The sequence below is a fragment of the Apaloderma vittatum genome, unplaced genomic scaffold, assembly GCF_000703405.1.
Source record: "Apaloderma vittatum isolate BGI_N311 unplaced genomic scaffold, ASM70340v1 scaffold6246, whole genome shotgun sequence".
In the NCBI taxonomy this organism is placed as follows: domain Eukaryota; kingdom Metazoa; phylum Chordata; class Aves; order Trogoniformes; family Trogonidae; genus Apaloderma; species Apaloderma vittatum.
In genome coordinates this window covers 71,280-81,810 of record NW_009721150.1, presented here as the reverse complement: position 1 = coordinate 81,810, position 10,531 = coordinate 71,280, and the positions used below count along the sequence as shown (strand labels likewise).

Genomic DNA, 10,531 nt, shown 5'->3' with positions numbered 1-10,531 from the left:
CGCCGGCGCGCTCATTGGCGGCGCGGCCGGAGAGATGATGTCATCTTCACTTAAAGGCAAAACTCGGAGGGGAAACAGCATTTCGTTTCCTATTATTGAGCTCGTGTTTACTGGAGTTGGTAAAATATGGCATCCGCACCCAACTGGGGAGCGGGCTGGAGGCCGGGCACAATGCAGAGGGGTTAAACGCTGCGGGGAGGGGGCTCTCTGCCCGCCGGGGCTGGAGCTCGTGCGCTATCGGTGTGCGCGCAGGCAGGGAGAGGTTTCCTTTAGCTGGGTGGGTTTGCTTTTCTCCTTGCTGTAGGAATTGTGGTGGGGATAACTGTAACGCAGGTAACGCCGCGTGAGAGGGTTCGTTGCTGCTGAGGGTTTGGCAGCGGGGCGTTATACGGTTATACGTGAGGTTTAAGATGCTTCTGAATGCAGTTTTGTGATTTATGAGGCAAGAAGCGATGCAGCCGCGTGGAAGGTGAAGCTGACATGTTTAGCCTATTGTTCAGCGTTGAAAGAAACAGCTGTTGGGGTAGCTGGTGTAGTGCATTTCAAAAAAAAAAAAGAGTCTTAAAGTATTTATCTGAAATTCTTTCAGCTTTTAAAAATCAAATAGGCTTTGTGGTTGCAAATTTTGCAAGTGCAGGAATGAAGTTCAGATTTTCCTTTACATTTAAATACAAATCCAGCCCAGTAATATCTGTGAAGCCTAGTTGCATCTGTTATTATTATTTTCGTCGTCTGATAGAGTTGAAGTAAATTCAGACGTGGGTACCAGTATTATTTTTTTTTTTTAAGACAGTTTTGAAAGGTGCCAGGGAAATGCTTTTTTTCTTAGTTAAGGTGTAACTCTCATGATAACTTGGGTTCCATGCAGGGAAGAATTAAACTTCTTGCTGACTGCTGGGAGGAGCCGTTGGTTCAAGACAGGGTGGGATGTCCTCTTGGTATAACTTGGCTTCCAAAATGTGAGAATCTTCTTCCACGTGCCCTTTGGCACAGTAGATAAAAATGATCTTTATGTGGATTGCCTCAAACCTCCCGATTCAATATTCGAGAAGAAGCAAACAAACAAAAAAATACGGATTTTTTGGCCCTCACTGCCACCAAGGCACTCTTGGAAGCTCCTCTTCTGTGCTGGAGGTATGGCCATCGAGGGCTGGTTTGATTTTGGAGAATTACTCTCGAGTCAGTGCAAACCGGGAATAACGAGATACGTGGCAACGAAAATTCTTTCCAAAGAGAGGAAACCAGAAACAGTGAGTGTCCCTTCTTGCCGATGAAGTAAATGATCCAAAGTACTAAATAATGGCTTTCACAGAGCCAGCACCCTCATGTTCCCTCCCTTGGTCTTCTGGGCTTTCCTCCCTTGGTTGCAGAAGTCTTTTGCCTTCTAGGAATTGAAAGCGTCGTGGCAGTCCCAGCTCCAAGGTGTGGGAATCTCGTAGGTGCTTCCTCAGAGCAGCTCTCCTGCAGGCTGGGCTGCCTGCCAAAGTATGAAGCTGCTTGCAAATATTTCGGGTTTTAGTTGCAAAAAGAAATTATAAAACTAAATTGGCTACTGCAGGATTAAGTTGATCTTGGTTAGAAGCAGAATTGGTCTCGAGTGAAGGGGGGGAGAAAAACCCCACCCACCAAAACTTTTAACACGATTTCAAAACCATTAAAATTATGATAATTAGACGCGTGACCTTTCAATAAGAAATTTCCTTCTCGTTCTAGACTGAAATCTCCTAATGGGTGTATAGGATGAGCTAAAAATCTCGAGGCTCTTGTGTGACATACATACATAAAAGCAGAAACGATTTTCTTGTGAGCTGGATCTGGGTGTATCTGTGTGTGCAGTGCATGTGAGCGGCTGCAGACATTTGTTACTTATTTCCAAAGGTGGATGCATAGATGAGAAATAATCCTCCTAAACGCTGCCAAAAGCGTTAATAGATGCACGAGACCGAATTTTTTGAGAAAAGAAGAAAAATACTCAAGAGTTTCAGCAGATGTGCATTAACAGCTCCTAAAACGATATAAAATGTAACGTGGAGCAGGGCTGTTTTGCTGAGCAGTTGTTGTGCCGAGATGTGTGTTTATATTAGGTCAATAAAGATGCTCTGCTGGCTGCATCTGCAGATCCAGTAGCCAATTGATCTAATGCAGTTTCTAAAGGCTTTCTATACAGGTGATGTCATCCTTTTAGCTCGGTTCCCCTCCCACTCTCTTTCCTCCTTATTAGATATTTCATCTTGCTGCGGAGCATCCAATCGATGGGAGCTTCTCCTGAGGGAGCTGCTGAGAAGCGAGCGGAGATAGTAGGAATTAGGACTCCAGCAGTCAGCCTCGCTGTAGCCATGGACGGACGGTTTTGTTGTGCATTACAGAAATGTTTTAATTGGAAAAGCTAGGCGTGGATTAACCGGGGGATCTGACTGATGCATTAGAATACTAAGCAACACTGCAGAGTTGTAAACTGCATTAAAAAAAAGGAAGGGGGGGGTGCAAAAGAGGAAAGGGTTTGTATTGCAGAGGCTTTTAATACATTCCACAGTGCAAACCTGTTAGAGCATATATATCCTGGAGCTACAGTCTGGACGCTAATTCAATTTTTGCAGTTATGATGGACAAGGGTATAAAGGAGAAACTTTAATATCCGGGGTGTGGGATTCCTGAATTGCCGAAGATGCTGAAGAACCTCTGCAAAATTTCATCTACAACGTAAAGGTGAAGTTTGTGAAAAGTGGACCTGAAGATAAGCCACTCGTAAATGCATTTTAGGGAAGAGGAAGAAAAGGAATTTGAAGAATTCATATCTCACCTTTTAATGTATTGTTGCTTTAACCTGCAGTTCTAATCCGTTTCAGAATTAATTCATTTTCAGCAGCGCTTTTTGGGTACATGCCTCTTGCCTGGGGGAACATATGGATATTTGTATTTGAAAAGCTAGGAAACGTTTTCATTTGAATTTATGTGCCTGTTAAAACTGGAACGTTTTCCTAGGAATTGCTGCTGCTGCTAACTCACTGCAATACTGAAAACTACTCAGATATAGTGGAAGCCGTAATCGAATTCAGTGTGAAATTCAAGCCTGAGAAGTTGCGTACACGTACATTTGCTGCTTTGGTTTATGATTTTTCAAGAGAATCCAGAAGGGATTTTGCTCAATATTTTTCCTCCGTGGCACTTATTTGAGAGCGGAAACTTTTTTCCTTTCCTCCAACCTAAGAAATGGCTTTTCTTGTTCGATGTTATGCCAACTGCCTGCAACCGTGGGCCTCCAAAGTAAGTAAGAATTTTTGTCTGTGCTGCTTTTCTCATGACATGTATCAACACCCGTGGTGCTGCCTGAATGTGCACTTCTCATCCGAGCAGCGCTCGGGGTTGGAGCTGCCGGGCTGTGCATGGGCTGCTCTTGTGGAGTCCTTCCTGAACCGGCAAGGGGGGGACCTTGAAATCTTGGAATTTGTTTAATCGCTTATAAATTCAAGTACTAAAAGTGCCATTTGCTTGTGAAACCTGCAGAGCTTGCTTTTGAGCCTGTTAATAGGCGAAGCAAGTAGGACTGAAGTGTAACGTCTCTATGACTGCTTGCACATATTGCTAACCTGAAAATATTGGTATGCAAACCTACTGATGTTGTGATTTTCAAGCTGGATGAAGCTGTACTGCTTGTTTCCTTTGTGCAGCACTGTGGAATTGGTTAATTATTTAGCTGAACTCTGTATTTGTCATCAGCTTTAAAGGACACAAGTGTGTCTGAAGATGCAGCGTTTTTGTGGAGCTGGGGGTATTTGTCATCAGCTTTAAAGGACACAAGTTATTCTGTGTGTCTGAAGATGCAGCGTTTTTGTGAAGCTGGGGAGGGAAGGGTGTTTCTTGTAAAAGGAGGTAATGAAATCTAGAACATTCGAGCAAACCCACCTATTGAGATAAAAGCCTTTAAAGAAATTAAAAAATACACTGTTTGTCAGACTTACTATTTGGTACGCTCAGTCAGAAAATTAGCCGAGTTGCTGGTATTTTATTAATGCTGCTGCCAAGAAGTAGTCTCCTAAGGTGTGGAAATTGCCTTATAAACCTGAAGCCAGGCATATATTCATTATTATTTATCACAATTTTGTACCGATATTGCAGCTTATACAGACTAGAATAAATAAAGACTGTGCAACTTCCTTGCGTGTGAAAGCCGGCAGGGTTGAAGGCAACGGGCAAAACCCCTTGTGCTCGTCTCTTTGTGACGTAATGGCATTGACTTTGGAGCAAAGAAATTTGCTCTTGATTCGGATCCCGAAAACTTTTACAGAGTCTAAGTGACACGGCGGTGACGCAGCTGGGTGTGCAGGGTCCCTCTGTGGGATGGTTTTCCCTGTTTGGTTTTTATACTGGATAACCCACCGGTGGAAGCTCACAGCATACGGGGGGTAGAAGCGCCAGGCTTTGGGCTTTTCCGTGTGCAGTCACCAAAATCGATGTGTAAGTGTGGCCGTACACGAGGCTGAATTTTGGCTTTTTCTCTCCGTGTGCCAAGTTCCAGCCCGTCGTCAGGCGAAGCGAAGCTCCGGGTCCTTGTTGCCTGGAAGGGCAGGTGGGCTCTGATGATCTGGACTTGATGATCTCAGAGGTCTTTTCCAGCCTCAGCAATTCTGTGATTCTGGGAACGCTCAACCAGGTAATCACGGCTCCTCAACTTTGAGTTCCTGCTGGTGACCGTTGGCCTGGTTGCGTCGCCATCTGTGTCTCAAGTACTTGTCTGGAGTACTTGTGTTCACTCTTCCACTTTCTTCCAGTCCCTCCCCTGTAGGCATTAAATATGGAAGGATGAGCTTACTTAAGCTCGACTTACCTGCACCGCCTGTATTAAGGAGGTCTGAATGTGTCATATTGCTCAAAAAATAGGAATGCTTAGTCACGGTGGTACTTCAGCTGAGAATGCTTTTTCCATAGAGTTTGGGTGAAGTGAGAAACCCTGTGCTTGAAAAAGGACTTGGTGGGGGAAAAATAATTATTATAATAGAAAAAAAAGAAATCTTAAAGGCTTTTGGTCCCCTGTGTCAGCTCAGCAGATTGCTGCCATACCAGTCAAACTATTTATTCACTCATTCACTATTCATAAGTTAAATGGTGTAAAATGTTGGGGAGAGGGAGGTTTGTTTTTACTCCCCCTCCTTTTTTTAAATGGCTGATGAAAACTGATTAACTGGATTTTGCATTCGGATCTATAGCTAGAACTTCTTTATCTTTGAAACCAAAAAAGGAGAAGCACCTGTAGCCCCTTTCTGCAAAACCCCACAAAGTCCCCCAAAATTCCAGCAATCCCCCCCCAACTTTTAAGCTGATCTATTCATGATGTTCTGCAGCTCTGAAGAGAAACGTGCACAAGATTGGGCACACCAGCGAGCTGAATTATATCCGAGTTTGTTCCATTTTGGTTTTATCTGAGCTTTCCACCACAAATCTGTTTTGAGAACAGGTGTGTCCTAATATTATAGCAAAATAACTGGTGTCAGAATTCTAAATACGCAAGTTTTTAACTTTTAACTTGAAAATGTCTAGCACCAGGTAGCGTGCCATTTATCTAGCATACCATTTTGAAACCCCAACCAGTTCTTGGATGCAGTGAGCATCCCATTTTTCATTTGCTTTCTCAACGATTAAATCAAAAGTTTCTTAGATTTATGTAGGTATCTGCCCCGGATTTTTTTTTTCAATTAGTTGCTTTTAAACTGGCATAGGACAATGGCCTGAAAATAGGCCGTTGAGTCAGTTGTAATTGCAGCTGTTCCGAGCGTGGCAGTGTAATGATACATCTATTTAATCAGAGCAGAATGAAGTCATATTTCATATGACTAATCAGAAAGGTGAGCTTTTATGAAGGTATGTGAAGAAGAACACTTCCAAAGGTTAACCTTAGCCTAAGGAGGTTAATTCTGGTGGCTGTGGCGTGACCCGCAGGAGCTTTAGGAGCTCCACCACCACCTAGAAGGTACTGTGCGAGTACAAGGGGTGTCCGCCCCGGTTCGCGCTGCTGCACCCTCGGCTCCCGGAGAGACTGTTGCTTTTGGTTTCCAAAAGTGAGAAGGACAGAGTAGACTTGTGCAAAGCAATCCATGCAATCTCTGCTCCTGCACGAGGACCTGCTAAAGGAAGGGTGAATGGAGAGAGGAGTCCCGAGTGTTGTGGAGTTCTGCAGCGCACCTGAAGATGAGCCATGAGAGTCTCTCGGCCCTTCCGTGTGGGCTCTTGTGGGGGTGGACAGTACTTCTCAGTACTCTGCCGGTGCTGGGAAACACGTCCAAGAGAGAGATGGCCTTTTCTTTTGCGGGGAGGTAATGGTTGTTCCTCCCGCAGTCGTGTCTGAGGCTACCGGTGCAGGGGCAGGATCGCATATCGCAAGAAATGGTCTCTGCCCCGGGGACCGTAACACTTTCTGGAATGATGGAGTGTGGAAGATGAGATAAGTAGATACTGACATCCTTAAACAAACAGGGTGAATGCGATGAGCAGCAAGGAGGGAGGTGAGCAGTGATCAAAGCAGTCCCAGCTGTCAGGCTGCTGTGGCTCTGGGGGAAGATGAAGGAGGGTAGAAGAGGACTTTGCGTCGGTCTGGTGGAGATCTTCCACAGACTGCTGGTGTTTGCAAAGACAAGAGGCATTCAGCTTAGGTGAAACTCCATTCCTCTGATAGCAATGCAATATTTGTAAGCAAAAGAATTTAAATAATTCAGCTGGATCTCAGCAAGATTCTGATCGTAACTTGCTCAGGGTCTCTTAAATTGTCGGGGATGTGCTTTGTGGTATTAGACTCTTAAACACAGGTATTCTGTGAAGTCACTATGAAAGGGAGCTCTAAATTTAACGATTTCGATGTATACGGTTCTCCTGTAATAGAATTTTTATGCACATCCTAACAATTTTACCAAACCTAGAATGCATACACAGTTACCCAATTTGTGTAGCAGGAGGGTCTGATGGGAAAAATACGGAGTGATTGGGTAATGTATCTATAGAGGATATTTTAAAAGGGATGTTTTTGGAGATAATGTGCTTTTTATAGAAAATAAAGGTTTTTTGAATTAACATCTAAGCTTCTAAAATGCCTTTTCCTGGAGGAAGACAGTTTCATTTCAGATCCCAGGTGCGTGTTAAACTTGTCTTACGACAGTAGACAGTAATTTATTTTCTCTGGGCTTCTGTGTTCTTATCTTTTTGCCGTTTAGATAAAATTTAATAACAGTAAGCTTAATAACAAGATACATTTCCTCTGTAGAAGTTTGTTTGGGTTAGAGCAGAAGACTTGGAGTAATTTTTCAGTCCCGTTCCTGTTTCCGCTGTGGCATGGCAGGGGTGTGATGCAAGATTCAGTTACCCACAGCAAAAAACAGTGTAACATCATCTTCTGATTCCAGAGGGCATCGATGTGATCTCCAAGATCTTGAGTTGAAGCCTTCATGCAATTACAGATTATTTTCAGCTCCTCAGAAGGATTTTCAGCTCCTCAGATCTCGGATGGTGTGTCCTTGATTTGATTTGATGTCACCCTTGTCTTTGCTAATCCACTTTTATGGAAAATTAGCCCTGGTCGTGTGAATTTTAAATGTTTTCAGAGCGGTGATGGCCCTGCCAGCTCTTCTCTTCTGGTTCCTCTTGGTTCTATTCCTTCCTACAACCTTTGGTTTGCGTGGTTTAGACGTTTTTGTGGTTTCAGCTAGCTCCGCAGAGTATTTCTGGTCTCTCCTATTCCATATTTTCTCATATGTTTGGGGTTTTTTCCCCCCTCCATCTCGTGCATAGAAGGATTGTCTTGTTTCTCCTGGTTACTCAGTGCTCTGATCCCTGGGTGCTTGGACGGGCATATGGTGATTTTGCTTACACTTGGTTAAAAGCTCAACTCTGTTTTCTGTTACAACTTGCAGAATACTCTCTGTAAAACTTCTTAAATGCACTTTTTGCTTGATCATTTGTTAAGATGAAAATGTGTTAATATGAGCTGTGTGGCCATTTACTCTGGGAAGCCTGGATTTTCTTCTCCTCTGGTACAGAATATGTTGAGGTTCAATGCAAGTACACATCGTGCTCCTTTTCAGCAGTAAAAGCCTTTTCCTGAAGTATTGTTTTTATCGGAAATTGCCTCGTAATATGCAAATAAACATCTATCTGTTCATTTATTTCCCCCTAGGCTTTTGTTTGGTTTCAGCCCGCTTTGTTCAATTCCATGTACAGCTCCAAACTAGTCCGGGACCGCCCTGTTTTGCTCCTCTCACTTCCACGAATGCATTTCTTTATGAATACAGCAAGAAAACGTAGGTGGAAGATTGGGCCTCCTTTTGTTTAGTTTTGGCACACCGGGGATCCGCGGGGCCTTGTTAGGCAGCTCAGAGCCGAGCGGTGCCGCGTAACGAGGGTCCCTCCGTGCGTCCCCGGAGCCGGTTGTCACTCGCGCATCATTACGACGAGGTGAGGTTGTAGCAGCCGGAGGATGTATGAAGAGGGACCGTCATCGCCACGGTGTTTTACCAATCGGTGTATATAAGAGCTTATAAATTATTCAGCTGAGATGAAACTCGATGTAGATTTGTAATTCCGTGTGCCCTGCAGTGTTGTCGCAGGATGAGAGCCCCCCAAACGTCGCCCGCCTGGCTGCCCGAGTTTTAATGACTTGTGAAACTTCTTACAGAACTCATCCCATCAGTGGCTGCTGTCACAGTTTGGGTTCTCCTGTAATTATTTAGACAAGGCTCTTTTTAGTCTTGCCTTGTATTCGTTTTCACGTTACGCTGTGAACGGAGCAGGGAAGAGTTGATCTGTGTTCATTGATGGTTGTAAAAAATGTAACTTGTGTTTCCATGTCGGATATTCCCAATATTAGGGAACTCTCATCAACAGAAGGTCTTTTCCAGCCGAAGCCGTTCTATGATTCTCGTGTTCTAATACCAGCGTGTTTTTTCACAGGTGAATTTTCACTGAAGTCCCCACTTCTTCTCCAAAGCTGAGGTACTTGCGTGTCAGATGCTCAGCATTGTCATGAATTAAGGCATAGCAGTAATCTATAATTTAGACACAGGAAAACCAAATTAAAATTGCATTACATGTGTGGTTTAAGGCAATACCAGAATTTAGTTTGAAGTTCTGTCCTCATGTCACCTTGTTGTAACTAAGGAAACGTAATACTTCAGAGGATTTTATTTTCTACGCACTGTAGGAGCCATGAAGCCCAAGAAGCTCTTGGCTCCCAGAGGCATAGAACACCCTTTAGGGATTTTTAATTATTTTAGATTTTTTTTGTGTGTTTTTTGTGCTTGTTTTTTGTTTGTTTGAGGTTTTTTTGTTTTTTTCTTCTTGTAAGCCTGGGGTTATTTTAAGAAGGCTACAAGGACAGTATGCAGAGCACTGCGAGGCTGTTGTGAATGATACCAGCTTGGTCCCTATTTCTTTGAGATTTGTGTCTGTAGTAACAACTGGAACAAGAATTTGCTGCAGCTAATGAAACAAATTTTGAAATAAATGTTGTCAACAAGCCCATCTCTTTTCCGTTTTTAAAAAGGAAAATGATCTGAAATTTGTGTAGTTGGGTAGGCGCCATTTGTCGTGCATCACCTTACTGAAAATCACAGGATTTTATCTGAACCTGTTGGGAAAATATTTGATCTGTCAGTTGGCTTTAAAAAAAAAAAAAGGCATCATTGCTGCTCTTTAAAAATCCGAAGAAATCTTCTTTTGTGTCACTGGTGGAACATCTGTGGTCGTGAAGAAGGAAATGATTTTGTTTGCATTAAGTTAGTTGAGGACTGATGTCAGCATAGGTAATTTGTCCAGGCTCGTCTTCCCCTCTCTGCGGAAACCTAAGTGGCCTCTCCCTGGATCTCAGAGGAGCAACTTTCTTCTTTCCCATTAACGCAACTCTAAATGTGTTTTAAACATTTTTAGATGGGGGCAGAATTGTAGCTTGAATGTAAAAAGGGAGCATAAACCAGAGCTCATACTGGAGTTTAAACCGAAGTTTGTTTATAGAAATCCTTGGGGAAAAGGCTGATGAAAATTCTGTGAAAGAACTTCAGAGAACTCCAGTTGGTTTTGATGGTTTCTCGTTATTGTACTGACAGGATATTATGACCTGATTAAAATAACTTACTTATTGATGCTAGAAAAGAAATCTGAGAGTTGTTTTGTTTGGTTTTGTTTGTTTTTTTTTTTGTCGTAGATGAAAAGATGGGGACGGATGAGAGCGAAAAGTGGGATTCAGGAAGGTTTGCTTGGTGAGAGAATGACTGGGTGTCACTGGGAGTAGGCATCGCTGCTCTTGTTTCAGTAGGGTGTAAAAAGGAAAAATAGGAATAATTAAAGAAATTAGTTGTCCTGCGAAAATGAACAAACTGGTGGTGGAATCGCAGGTACATAGTGGGACGATAAGGTGCTGGGATGCAGCATTTGCTCAGGCTGGAGGCGTTGCTGACCGTAAAGCTCACGAGGGAAACCCCCGAAGTGCCAACCAAATCCAAAATAGTGCTGCCAGGCTGCTCGACCGCTGGTCGCGGGAGGGCCAGGTTTGGGG

At 43.4% G+C, this 10,531-nt stretch overlaps 1 protein-coding gene across 1 annotated transcript in view; it reads left to right on the top strand.

The window, feature by feature from the left end:
• Positions 1-3,210: 3,210 nt before the first annotated feature.
• RAPGEF6 (Rap guanine nucleotide exchange factor (GEF) 6) overlaps positions 3,211-10,531 on the top strand; it is a 57,129-nt gene continuing 49,808 nt past the window's right edge. The window contains exon 1 of the mRNA XM_009871261.1: positions 3,211-3,264. Within this exon, the coding sequence (XP_009869563.1) occupies positions 3,211-3,264 (54 nt within the window). The remainder of the gene's footprint in view (positions 3,265-10,531) is intronic.